Genomic DNA, 15,061 nt, shown 5'->3' with positions numbered 1-15,061 from the left:
CCAAATTAATGTCAGAAGTTGATTATTAAATGCAAGTGAGGACATGTTAATTTTTCAAAAGTTCCTTGTCTACTGAACATCTCTATTCAGGTTATGAGCCTATAAACTATGAAATTGTGTAATATTTCATGAATGCAATATTACTTCAAAATTAAAATGCTATAATTGTTTTAGTCTATATATATAATAAATATTAACAATATATTTAACTATTTCAATTATTTCTTATAAATGGGAGAATATATTTCGAGAATCAAATAGATATAAGCTGCAGCATCTGTTTGAATGGGAAGTGGAAAGAGTATTCCAGGCATAAAAAGAACATGAAAGCCCTAAAGGAGGAAGGAAAATGGGCATGTGAAAAACTAAAAGAAAGCCTGTGAGACTGAGAAATAGAGAACACAGGGGTGAGTGGCATAAAAGGTGTATATTTACATGCTGATGAGAAGAAACAAAGTAAAAGACACAGGACGAAGATATGAGAGACAGAAATATAAACAAAATAAGAAAACGGGATCCAGAGTACAGGTGATGTGAGACGCACCTCTGTGAAGCAGAAATTAAGGGCATCCGCCTTAGTTGGTATGTGGGGTGAGAGGGTAAGGTTAATGGAAAGTGGAGAGTCTAAAACAGTCATTTCAGAGAATGGAAAAAAGAAAGTTGGCCAGAGACACATAAAAATTTTGAGGAATACTGAGGAACTGGTTTAGATTAGTCATCACATGGAGTCATCCCAAAGAAATTTTAACACTTTAAAAATTCCTTTTTCAATATAAATTGCTTCACAAATTGTCAAATGATTTAAAATGTAATTATTTAACAAAATTAGAATAAACTGCTTGGTTCTATTGAAGAAAGGGGGGGAGCAAGCACTCCAGACCATGACTCTACTGCTTGCTAGCTGAGTAATCTACAGCTAATTTCTTAACCTTTCCAGGCCTTTGTTTCCCTAACTATAAAAAGTGGATAATTATATCTTCCTCACATATTTGTCACTGTGACTGAGATAACAAATGTAAAGTGACTAACACAAATCCTGGCAGAGAAGAGGCATTCAATAAAGGTTAGCTTCATCCTTAATTCCCAAACTGCCTGCTGACACAGCTGGATGACACCTCTGACTTGTTGCTTTCTAAGAGGAAAAGGAAAGAGGCTCGAAAACACAGGCTCTTTCCACTAAAACATCCTGCTTCCCAAGAACATTATCTCAGGGACATCATTACTGATAAGGGTTTAATCTCTTCAGCTCTGCAAAGCCAGAAACCTGACTTTGTGAAAATAACGCAGAGGACCCAGGTTCGAGGGGGACAGACACACATGACTAAATTCAGAAATAAATGATGTTATAAACACGAATATCAATTTACACATGATAAATATTGTAAAAATTGTGAAATGAACCAAAATGTTAATATTGGCAAATCGGTACATTTTCTCCCTTTTGGAAAATTATGGAGGAAGCCAAATTAGACTCAGAAGGTTACATTATACCTATGGAATTTAACAAGACTAATGAATTGGAAAATATTAATGGCTAATGTCAACAAACTATGATAAAATAATATATACAGCCTTACAAAGAGACAATATTCCCATCCACTGAGCAGAATCTACCTTCCTCTAAACCACCCTGAAACATACAACAAAATTAAAGCTCCCTGGTTCTATGCAGATCATTTCACACCTACCCATGTAGACACACAATATTTTAAATTTTTTTCTTCTTTATCTTTCTAACTTAATTTCATTGATTACATACAGGCCACTGGCTAAACAACAACAGTCACCAACTTAAATAATCTTTTGACTAATTTTAGAGTCTGAAAATATAACAACACTATCAATATTTCGGTAATATTAGTTCCTTAAAAGTTTAACAGTTTAATTTCACTATGATTTAAAAACTGAAGCAAAGTCATATTTGACAACTATTAAAATGTACACATGGGACTTCCCTGGTGTCGCAGTGATTAAGAATCCGCCTGCCAATGCAGGGGACACAAGTTCGATCCCTGATCCGGGAAGATCCCACCTGCCACGGAGCACCTAAGCCCATGCGCCACAACTACTGAGCATGCGTGCCACAACTACTGAAGCCCGCGCACCTAGAGCCCGTGCTCCACAACAACAGAAGCCACCGCAATGAGAAGCCCGCGCACCACAACGAAGAGTAGCCCCCACTCGCCGCACTAGAGAAAGCCCACGCACAGCAACGAAGACCCAACACAGCCAAATAAAATAAAATAAATAAATTTATGTAGAAAAAAAAAGGTACACAAAATAGCAACATACCTAAAATAAAGTTTGCTTAGGAACAACTATCCTAGAAAATATTTTCCCACTTTAAATATATGAGAATACAATAAAAAATAAGCCTTTAAAGGTAACCATTTCTTTGTGTTAAAATCCCCCATCTCTATTAAAAATACTATTTTAATTCTACAAACTGTGATATTGTTTCCTTTCTACCATTATCGGTTTTCATTTCCATGACTCCAAAATACAGTAAATTATTAAGAATTGCATAAATTAAAGACATATGCATACATATACATACATAGCAATAAAAACTTCACAGGTAAAAAATACTAAACAGTATTTATGAAGTTTTAAATCTCTAATGTAGTGATAATAGGAACATTCGACAAATACAAAAATCTTGTGATACTGCACTTTCTGAAATGTTACTTGTTTCCTTTCCTGCAACTAAATGAGCTGGGCTGAAGCCATTTTCTATAGAAATATTCATGTTAATTCAAAATTGACTTGGAATTCCTTAAATATTTCTTTGAAAATAAAGTATCCTCTATTATTCGATGTAGACAAGTATCTTATTTTTAAACAGTATAAGCATTTTATCTTCACAGTGAGACTGTGAGTTAAAACATGATTGGCAGCAGATAAAACTAAACTCTAGTGTTAGAATAAAAGCTACCTTTGGGAAAGAAGGAGAGAGGAGTGATAGTGAGAGGGAGTTAAGAGACTCCAGGAATGCTGGTAACGTCCTATTTCTTGACCTGGGTTTTAATTTCACAGGTATGTTCACACTGCGGTATTTCATTCTACGTGTATGTCTATAATTTGTTCACTTTTCACTATATATATGATAATCAACTTTAAAAATTCATTCAAAACAGTAACTGACATTCAGTTATTTTTAATTACAACAGTTAAGAACTGGAAGTCAAATAAATACCTTCCTGATTCAGAGACTACTTAAAGAACTGAATATTTATAAAATTGTTTTTGTCCAATACAAATGCACAAAATGAAATTCCTGGTTTAAAGAATATGAATTTTAAAATGGATACAAATAATGGTATTTGGGTCCAGTACAAATGGAGAAAATATCTGGGTGCAATACAAATCTAGAAAAACTGAGATTTACATCTAATTTGTTGATTCTACTACATCAACACCTCTAGGTTTCTTGTAATTCAGAAAATTAAGCATCAGGAAAATGATATCTTAGGAGAAATCTCGAGTCAATTTCTAAAAAAAAAATGCTGGCACAGTGATTATTAAGGGTGCAAGGTTCTGGGGTTAGAGTACTTAATGTTTGCCAAACTACATCATTTACTGGATGTGTGATCTTCGACCAATTATTTAAGCTCTCAGTTTCGCCATTTGTAAAATGGAAATAGCAGTAATACCATCCTTACTGGGTTGCTGAAAAGCTTAAATGAGTACCAGTGACTTGGACAAAGAAAGCCTACGCAACATCTGTTAACTATCTATCTACATATACACATTATATTAAAATATATTTCATATTATATACATTATACATTAGAAATCTTAGAATCCATTTTCAGTAGAATTAAGTAAATATATATTTTAAAAATTTTCCTTGTACTTACTTTATGCCCTACTCTCCGATCAAATTGTAGACATAGTTCTTCAGTGATAAAATAAGGACATACATTACTTTTTTCAACACAAAATCAAATGTTCATCTGTATTATGACATATTTTTCACATTAAAAAAGTGACATTATTTGTATTACCTGAGTCTCCACACCCTGCTCCAGGAGGCGCTTAGCTTGATTTTCCACTTCAAGTCGAGCTCTTGCAACAAAAAGTAGATCATTTTCTATTACTTCTATTCCAGAAAGATCTATTCCTTGAGAAAGATAATCTATTAAAAAAATTACACACATTTAAATATTTCAATATTGAATAAATATCAAGGTATCAAAACATCATGTCTAACTTCATTGAAATATTACAGAATTGCTGTTGAACACTATTCCCTTTCAAAATCTGTATTTTAAAAAACATAGTTACCCAAATATTTTCTACTTAATAAGTAACTTTACTCTGGAGAAAAAGTTCTAAACATTACAGAGTTGGTAAAGCAAGAGTAGAATTATGATTATTATAAATTCAAAGTAATGTCAACAAGTTACCAAAAAAGTGTGCCAAATTTAATATAAATAAAGATCCTGATGATCTAAGAAATTTCTCAAGTTGCAGGACAGTTTTAAAAATTATTCTACAGTAACAAAACTTTTGAAACAAATGTCCACCACTTGGACAATGATAAATAAATTATGAAAAACTTTAGCACGCTACCACTTTACATGATCACACAATAGACCTAATTTACTTACTTCCACTGAAGGATTTTCATGATATGACTGAATGAAAAAAATTACACAAAGAACTTAACTCCATTTATATAATTACATATAAAATATGATTATATACTATATAATTCTATAAACTTAATTTTCTATAAGGAGAATTATAGAATTTAGTTTACAGAATTATAACTCTATTCATAGAATTATATATATTCTACTTAGAGAATTATATACACAGAGCAAGAAGTGTGAAAAGGTAGCCACCAAGAAGTTAACAACAGTTGTCTCTGCACATTTAGATTTTGAGAAATTTATTTATTTATTTATTGGCTTAATCTTAGACATATCTGAGGTAACTAAAATGTTACAAATGAAGGTCAAGGTTTCATTATGCATCTCAGACACAGTTCTAAAATATGTATTTTCTATTTTAACAAGAAAAATTGTTTCTAAAAAACAAAAATGATTTAGATAGAAGATGACTGTTCTCCAGTTACTCAACCGAATATCAAATGTGTTTTTCACTATGTTCTCTAATTAGAATTTTTAAATTTTAAGTCTTAAAATATATCCCTAGCACTTACATATTGTCATATTTTTCTTCAGCTGGGTCACAACGCACTGCCTAGGTGAAACTACATTAAAGCATCCAGTACAATGCTAACTAACCACTTAGCACTCAAATACCTGCTGATTGCACACAGTATAGTTAGTTCTACACTAGAGGACAGAAGGAAACAGTGTAAAGGGCACCTAACAGTGGTTACTGCCAACTGTCCTTCAACCATAAGCATTTTTAAATGTGTCTATCTAAAGGGATTTAGAGCTTTCTACAGTGGAAAGAGTACTGAAAATGCCTTTAAATCATTTGAGTTTACATTCAGCCTCATAATTTACTCACTAGGTGATCATAATCATGTGATATACCCTCACTGAGTCTCAATTTTTTTCATCTGTAAAATGACAATAATTTATAATTCACACCCTACATAACTCTTATCATCAGAATCAAAATAAGTTCATGAATACCAAAGTACTTTATACACCAATCTATCATGTAAATGTAGGGTGGATTATAATCCAGAGAAAATCTTTTTAATCTTATTTTTAAATTTTACTTTTCAGAAAATTTTGAGAAAATTATGTTTAACCTAAGTTGTGGCAATGATCAATGAGTAAATGCTATGTTCACCCTGAAAATGCTGACTAGACAATATAGAATCAAAGTACAGACATAGCTACAGACATACAGAGAATAGAAAATAAATATTTTCTTTTCAAGCTGGTTACCAACTTTTTTCTCCTTTTTTTCTGTTATCTAAGGAAGAAAAATATCACAATTAAGTTTAAGAAAGGAAAAGGCACTATGAATAAGAGATCTGGCTGGGTTCTAACTCTACTTCTGCCACATAGGTTTCCCAATAAAAGTCTTGCAATCTTTGGTAACAGTTACTTTATTTGAAAGATGAAGAGCTAGACTACATAAACCCTAAGGTTCCTTCCAGTAATAAATTTCTATAGATAAGCAAAGCTAACAGTTGCTTTATTCTTATGAATGCTGATCTGTAACTCTGGAGACAATTCAAGTCATTCATTCAATCCATTTATTGAGTACCAATCATTTATAAGTCACAAACATACAGAAATAAATCAGACATAAATTGTGACCCCAAGTAGAAAAGTCAAAGACAGGAAGGAAAAGCACAAAGTTATAACCACTGAAAGATACAATGTATTGTGCCAGGTGCTGGCACAAATAGAAAAAGTCAGCATAGCTTATGTCCCCACAAAGTCTACAATCTAGTAGAGCATATAAATGAGTAACTCCAATACTTTCTAAGGTAAACAGTGCCCCTCATCACATTATCTAACCACCTTCCTTTCCCACCTCCCCATCCCATGCTTATCCGCACTATATTTAAAAAACACTCATTTAAAGAAATTACCAAGACATGCTACATTTGGAGTACAAAGGGTTCTATCAGCTGGGAAAAAGAAAGAACCATATTATTTTCCTTACTGATTATTCCAAAAACCTGCTTTTCAATAAAAGAGATAAAGGTAGAAACAGATGGCGGGGTGGGGGAGGGCAGTGGGCATGAAAAAAAAAATGTAGTAACACCACCCACCCACCCAGGAGAATGTAAGGATTATATTAAATTCTTCCCTCCTGTTTATCTGTTGCATACAATCGCTATCAGTGTTCCAAGTCTTTATACATTTGTTCTTTGTAAAGCACATATAGGGGCTGGTATTGATGAAAAAACATGGTGATGATTCCAATAATAATAACTATAATTTCTGAAGACCTGACATGTGGAAGGCACTGAATTAGACACAAAATATGCACTTATTATTTTTAATATTATATGTAATATTCTCAACAACTGTGTTAGCAATACTAACATATTAGGAACAAAATCACCTGGGTAGTAACCAACAAAGCAGAATTTAAATCCAGGTCTATCTGACCTCAGTCTTCTCACTAGATCATCCCAGGCAAATCCCACAAACTGCAGAGAGAAGACAGCTTTACATTCAAAGGACAGACTATTCCTCCTACACTCTCCCCATTTGCTCAGTAAAAGGGTAAAAATGTAAAAATCACATCAGACTCAATTGTTCAGGGAAAGCAAGAATGTACAATGGAGAAAAGGCAGTCTCCTCAACAAGTGATTCTGGGAAAACTAGACAGCTACATGTCATGCAGTGAGATTAGAACATTCTCTAACACCACATATGAAAATAAACTCAAAATGGTTTAAAGACCTAAATGTAACAAATGACACCATAAAACTCCTAGGAAAGAATATAGGCAAGACATTCTTTGACAAAAATTGTAGCAATATTTTCTTAGATCAGTCTCCCAAGGCAAAAGAAATAAAAGCAAAAATAAACAAATGGGACCTAATCAAACTTAAAAGCTTTTGTCCAGCAAAGGAAACCATCAACAAAATGAAAAGACACAAAAATAAAAAAATAAAAAAAATAAAAAATAAAATGAAAAGACAACCTAAAGACTGGGAGAAAATATTTGGAAACAATATGACTGACAAGGGATTAATATCCAGAATATACAAACAGCTCAAACAACTCAATATCGAAAAAACATACAAGCCAATCAAAAAATTGGCAGAAGACCTAAACTGACATTTCTCTGAAGACATACAGATGGCCAACAGGCACATGAAAAGATGTTCAACACCACTAATTATTAAAGAAATGCAAATCAGCACCACAATGAGGTATCACCTCACACCAGTCAGAATAGCTATCATCAAAAAGTCTACAAATAATAAAGGCTGGAGAGGGTATGGACAAAAGGGAACCCTCCTACACTGTTGGTGGGAATGTAAATTGGTGTAGCCACTATGAAGAACCATATGGATATTACTTAAAAAGCTAAAAACAGACTTACCATATGACCCAGCAATCCCACTCCTGGGCATATATCCGGAAAAAACGCTAATTCAAAAGATAGATGCACCCCAATGTTCAGAGAAGCACTATTTACAATAGCCAAGACATGGAAGCAACCTAAACGTCCGTCAACAGATGAATGGATAAAGAAGATGTGGTATATATAAACAATTTCAGCCATAAAAAAGAAATAATGCCATTTGCAGTAACATGGATGGACCCAGAGATTATCATACTAAGTGAAGTAAGTCACACAGAGAGAGACAAATATCACATGGTATCACTTATATGTGGAATCTAAAAAAAAGATACAAATGAACTTATTTCCAAAACAAAAATAGACTCACAGACATAGAAAACAAACTTATGGTCACCAAAGGGAAAAGTGGGGGTACAAATTAGGAATTTGGGATTAACAGATACACACTACTGTATATAAAATAGATAAAAAGATGCTATTGTATAGTGCAGGAAACTATATTCAATATCTTGTAATAACCTATAATGGAAAAGAATCTGAAAAAGAATATATATATATAGGAATTGGGATTAACAGATACACACTACTGTATATAAAATAGATAAAAAGATGCTATTGTATAGTGCAGGAAACTATATTCAATATCTTGTAATAATCTATAATGGAAAAGAATCTGAAAAAGAATATATATATATATATATATGTATGTATATAACTGAATCACTATGCTGTACATCTGAACCACTGTAAATCAACTATACTCCAATAAAATTTTTAATACAATTAAATTTAAAAATTAAAAAAATTTTTCAAGAGGATGGGTAAGATAAACATAATTTTTTTTTTTTTTGTCAAATGTACTCCATTTTGAAATTTAAGATACTAAAAAATTAATTCTGATTTCCCCCACTTTCACTGTCCTGGTCTCAAATTACTAAAAGTTTAGAATAAACTTCTTACACTTTGCCCCAAGCAGTCACTTGATCTCAGTGATTGATTACTGTATTATTTCCCAGGATTGCCCTTTTTTTTTTCTTTAGTCTTCAAACTTAAACCTCAATGTCATAAAAATTATTTATAACAAAAATACATGGGCTTCCCTGATGGCGCAGTGGTTGAGAATCTGCCTGCCAATGCAGTGGACACAGGTTCGAGCCCTGGTCCGGGAAGATCCCACATGCCGCGGAGCAACTAAGCCCATGCGCCACAACTACTGAGCCTGCACTCTAGAGCCCGCAAGCCACAGCTACTGAAGCCCACACGCCTAGAGCCCGTGCTCCGCAACAAGAGAAGCCACCACAGTGAGAAGCCCGCGCACCGCAACGAAGAGTAGCCTCGGCTCACCACAAGTAGAGAAAAGCCCGTGGGCAGCAACGAAGACCCAACGCAGTCAAAGATAAATAAATAAATAAATTTATTTAAAATAAAATAAAATTAAAAAAATACATGCCAGTCATTTTCATAGGCTTTCAATGTTCTCGTTGTTACTACACATGGCTACCAGAATAAACGTTCTCATCATATTCCTCTCCCATTCATGGCATCTATGGCTTCCTGTTGACTAATGTTATCTCCTTCCACAAATCCTCCTTTGTGATACAAATTCCCCTTAAGATTTCAAAATCCTCACTGCCTCTTCCTTTACTAGCATCCTCCTCTATTTAAAAAAAAAAAAAAGAAGAGTAATTATAGTGTGCTAAGTGACTCAGCTATGCATATACTTTTCACAATAATGTTAGCACTACATTATTTATTTAGGATAAAAGAGATGAGGGAAGAGTACAGGTGTGAAGTTGGGATGGTGCTGGAAGTTGGAAGAAATGAAAGAGGCTAAATCTTCATGCTTCAAAGTGGGAAGCCAAAGAAGTTAAAAATTACGAATTGGAAATATAGGCCAGTGATTTAGAGCTATGGAGGTAAATATCAAAAGAATCAGCAAAAATGGTGAAAATGGTGGCCTCTAGGGAAAAGTAAACGGGGCAGAAAAAAGGGCAGGGACTTGCTATTTTTAACAATAAACTTTGGATAACTACTTGAGTATGTTATACATGCATACTTTCATAACAAATAAAACCAAATTAAAGAGTACATGGGAAGTCAAAATAGTAATATAAAAATTAAAATAAGGTGGCTAGCTAATAAAAAATTTGTATCCTCTAAATCAATGATTCTGTTTCTAAAATAAGTAATATTTAAAAAGAAGAAAAAAGTGAATATATTTGGAAAGACATTTTCTACAATGTTAACTGTAACAGTAAATACATACATACATATAAATATATGTGTACATGTATATATGTGTATGTATGTATATGTTGTGTGTGTGTGTGTGTGTGTGTGTATATATATATATATATATATAAAGAGAAACATTGTAAATGAGAAGAAAACACTTTGGAAATCAATTTGGATAATCTAATAAGATTTCATATGAATATCCCTATGACCAAAATATGCCACTCCTAGGCACATAACTCAGAGAAATTCTCATATTTGTATATTGGAAGACGTATACAAGAATGTTCATAAAAGCACTGTAAAAAACAAAACAAAGCTGTATATAACTGAAATGACCATCAACTGGAGAACAGATAAACAAAAATATATTCCTTCAAAATACTACTACAGAAGAGTAAAAACAATGACAAGTATACACATCAATAATGACGTCTCTCAATAACAATGTTAAGGAAGAAGAACAAGTTTCAGAAGAATACACACAGCAAGAGGTAATTTATATTAAGACATGTATGATTAAACAATATATTATTTAGGGACACATACAAACAATAACAACATTTAGAAAAGTTATAGAGATGGGCGATACAACATGCTTATAATATTCTAAAACTTAAACTTGGTAGGTAGTATTTGTAGTTTACACATGTTAAAAATGTTTCTGCATTTTTATATTTTTCCATTAAATATTAAATAAGTATGAACCAATGGCACAGATTATAGTATTATAAACAAGGACATTACAAGAGTTATAACTGAATTTCACGTGTTCAAAACAGAAAAGACTAAACATGTTAGTAAAGACATGGGTAATAAAGTAAGGCACAAATTGAACTTCTAGAGATAAGAAGTACAAACGCTAGATGGGATTAATGGCATATGAGCCACTGTAGGAAAAACAGAATACGCTGTCTAATGAAAAAGAGTTTCATGCTAGGATTATTAACTGGTAACTGAATAAAGGCTTTTCTTTTCCTTTTAAAAATATCATGCTCATTTTTGAAAATCAGAAAAATACTTCAAAGAAGGGAAATTATATAACCCACAACACAGAGGCAACAACTGCCAAGTGGATTATTGGAATATATGTGAATATGACTGACAAATTTGTGAATCTTCAAATTCTCAAGCAGTACCAAAACAGCATATATCCTCCCCTTAGATACTTATGTGAGAAAGAGCAGAAAAAGCAAAAATTGACATACAGGGACTGGGCAGCTGGCTACACTGAAGTAAGTGACTCCCTCCTACACACCAACTTTGCAAAGAGCACAACGCAGATAAGTGCCTCAGAGAAATTTCAAGCAACCTTCAGATATTCCTAAAATACTCAAAATCTTGTTGGTGTCTACTATATTCCTTTAAATTCTTGCCCTACTTTTTAAACTACCCATGAGTTATTTTATGTTTTTAATCTGCAATTATACTTATTTACAATGTCTTCTTTATTAACAATGTTATAAGCATTCACCCATACTATGATAGTACTTATAAATATGTTTTTGGCAGTATTTCATCAAATAAATGAACAAAAATTACTTAACCATCTGCCTAAATGGAATAATTATTTATCATAAATACATATAAGAATTTTAAATATCTATAATTATTTCCTTGGGAAACAAAGCAGAACTACCAGATCAAAGTAACAATTTTAAGCTTATTGGTACAAATTATCAAACTACTTTTCAAAATGACTATACTACTTTATACATTTTCCTAATAATCTATGGGAGTTACTTAACCATGGATAGCACTGGATGTTATTCCTGTATTGAATATTTTATACACTGCTAGAAGAAGTACGTTCTTATTGAGGGTCTGACATGAATTTTTAAATGATGAGGCTGAATAACTTTTACTATCTGTATCTCCTTTTGAGAATCTCTACATCATTTTTACTCCCTGTCATTTTTATATCACTTTGTATTAATTATACGATAATATTCACTGTTTACCTATCATATTTGCTATGAGTATTTTCCCAGTCTGTTGATTTGTTCATTTTTAGTTATTTACTTATACATTACTTCCTAAGGCCATTTCCAGAATACAGTCATACAATTATATTATCTAAAAGCTCCACATCTGATTTTTCTACACAGCCCTGATTATTTAGAAACTTCAGACTAAAGCCTGTCTTTTACAAAAGCAAATAGCAAAATGTAAGTCTGTGATTTATAAAGGGTTATCTGGCAAACTGATGAATAATAATCTGGAGAGCAAAGCTGTCATTGTAGAATCCATTCAACAAAAAGTTTACCTGAAATCAAAATAAATAATATTGTAAGATCAGGGCTTATCACAACGACTACGTTTTAACTACTTCTGCAACATCAATCTTCCTTGCCACCTTATCATATGTTTTATAAAAACACAGTTCCTAGACAATACTGAGCTCAATAACAAATGTAAATGAACACAAAACAAACCACCACCACAAAACATCACCAAACAACATGGATGCCGAAGGGTTACAATATTGATAAAATTAATTCACCCAGTCAACGAGATCTAAGTGTCCAGTTACTGAAGGTGTCATCATCACCATCATCATCAAAACAACAACATCATCATCATCACAGAATACTTATTTGTTATTTGTAACAAATGGCTAAGTCTAAGATAGGGTTATTTTAAAAATTCCCCTCCCCGCTCCTTTAAAAAAAAAAAACTGTTTCACTAAAGAAACCTTAGAAAACACATAAAGTTAGAGAAAAAGTAAAAGTCAAAAACCCCAAGAAAACTTTAATAATGACAACTACATATACATACTGATTTTCATTTCCTTATTCTAGGTGTAAAAAGTTTGTTTATATTTGACATACATTAATCATATTCAAGTAGATATCTTGAATCTGATGAGAAAACAGCCTATAGGAAAAAATATCTTCAAGAAAAATGTTTCTGTAAAATTGCAGAGTGATTTCAATAATGTATAAAATAAATGAAAATGTAATGAAATTATAAAGCAAAATTTTTAAAAAGTAATGTGGTATTTGCACAAAAGTAAAAATGACAGAATCGAGAACAAAATAACGGGTTTAAAAGGTATAAGATTTTAATATATAATAACCAAAATATAACTAAACAAGTAGGGAAAATTATTTTTAAAAAGCATCTCACAATATATAAAACCAATCATAGAAAAAAATTTAAACAATATAAAATACTTATTCCCACTACAGGGGAAAATAATTCCTTAACCAAACGAACTATAAGACAAATTTCACAACTACTAATATATACATTTTCTAACATCTTCTAATGAAAAAATAAAAATAAAATCAGAAAAAGAATAAAAATAATTTGAAGTAAATTAAATACATAAAGGTATTACCATTAAAAACATATAAAGAATTTATAGTTATCAGTGGGTAACTAACAAAAAGGACATTAAAAAACAAGTTCATGTAAAAGAAAATTCAGGATTAAGTCAATGTTTGAAAATCTATTAAAGCTTTCTAATAATCTTTGAAATTTATCCTTATGTAAAATATAATAGTACATGATCACTGGAGCACTTATAAAATCAATAAAAATATCATTTACTTAAAGTCAATTCTATTCAAGAAAACAGGTATATCCTTTCAAAGGCAGAATATCACAGAAAGAAGGCTGAGTTAGGAATGAGAATACCTGAACTTTATTCTACTCAATTTTATGACCTGAGAAAAATCACTTAACCTTTCTGAGATTCCATAAGTAAAGAATAAAAAACCTCTGTTACAAATCACACAGGGCTGTATGGATCAAATGAGATAATATGCATGAAGAACGTTTTGTAAACCACCAAAAGCATGTAAGTAACTTCTTATTTTCATAAATGGGGTATTAGTTACTAACCCCCCCTTTTTTTTAATGGAGGGAGGAAGAGGGCCTTGAAAAACATAATCTTAAGGAGTTCAGTATTGCAAAAAAAAAAACCCAAAAAACATAAAGGTAAAATTTGTACTTTTCTAACCAATCCTTAGTTGATACTACTGCTTAAACTATGCACAAAATAAGCCTCAGGCTTAAGTAAACTCCTTTGTGTGAAATCTTTATACTTCAAGTCCAAAGTCTCAGGGCATGCTGATCTTGTTCTTCAAAGCTTCGTGAAAATTTAGCATCAAAAGCTTTATTTTTTTTCTGGCTCTCATTTAGGGTGGGGAAAAACCTTACTATTAAAAAAGGGGATTAGTTTTCCTTTCCTAAGTCTTACTCTTTTTTCCAGTGAGCACAAAAAAATTGCCCAGGGCCATAGATAAATACAGAAAAAAAGAAGAAGACAGTGTATTTTCTATCTTTCCTTTGGGCACAGTTGGGTTTTGTTTTCTTTTCCCCCTTCCCTTTACTTTCTAACCATGGTGCTGTTGCTATGACATTATAATTTTAAAACATGGATTTATATAAACCCAACCTTTTTTCCCCTCCAGGAAGATACTTCAGATGCTATATTTAGTGCCTACCTTCCAATCATTATCTAACCAGAAGTAAGAGCCAATACCCCTCCCTCAACAACTGAGAAGCACTAAATGAAATCAACAAGGAATAGAAAAAATGACCACCATAAAACAAGGGAAACTAGTTGACATCAACAGAGCACTCCACCCAACAAAAACAGAATATACATTCTGTTCAACTACACACGGAACATTAACCAAGACAGAGAATGTCCTAGGTCACAAAACAAACATCTTACATTTAAAAGAAAAGAAATCATACAATTCAATTGATCATAATAGAATCAAACTAAGAATCAGCAATACAAAAATACCTATAAATTTTCTAAACATTTCAAAATTAAACAACACATTTCCAAATAATCAGTGGATCACAAAAGGTCTCAAAGGAA

At 32.2% G+C, this 15,061-nt stretch overlaps 1 protein-coding gene across 2 annotated transcripts in view; it reads right to left on the bottom strand.

The window, feature by feature from the left end:
• The window catches only part of COG5 (component of oligomeric golgi complex 5), a 282,079-nt gene that overhangs the window by 141,183 nt on the left and 125,835 nt on the right, over positions 1-15,061 (bottom strand). For both annotated transcript variants that reach the window (XM_082473463.1, XM_082473464.1), the window contains exon 7: positions 4,008-4,138. In XM_082473463.1, coding sequence (XP_082329589.1) covers positions 4,008-4,138 — 131 coding nt within the window. The remainder of the gene's footprint in view (positions 1-4,007; positions 4,139-15,061) is intronic.

This window comes from Balaenoptera physalus (genome assembly GCF_965194825.1).
Source record: "Balaenoptera physalus genome assembly, chromosome: 8".
Classification (NCBI taxonomy): Eukaryota; Metazoa; Chordata; class Mammalia; order Artiodactyla; family Balaenopteridae; genus Balaenoptera; species Balaenoptera physalus.
This window is presented reverse-complemented; position numbering and strand designations above follow the sequence as displayed.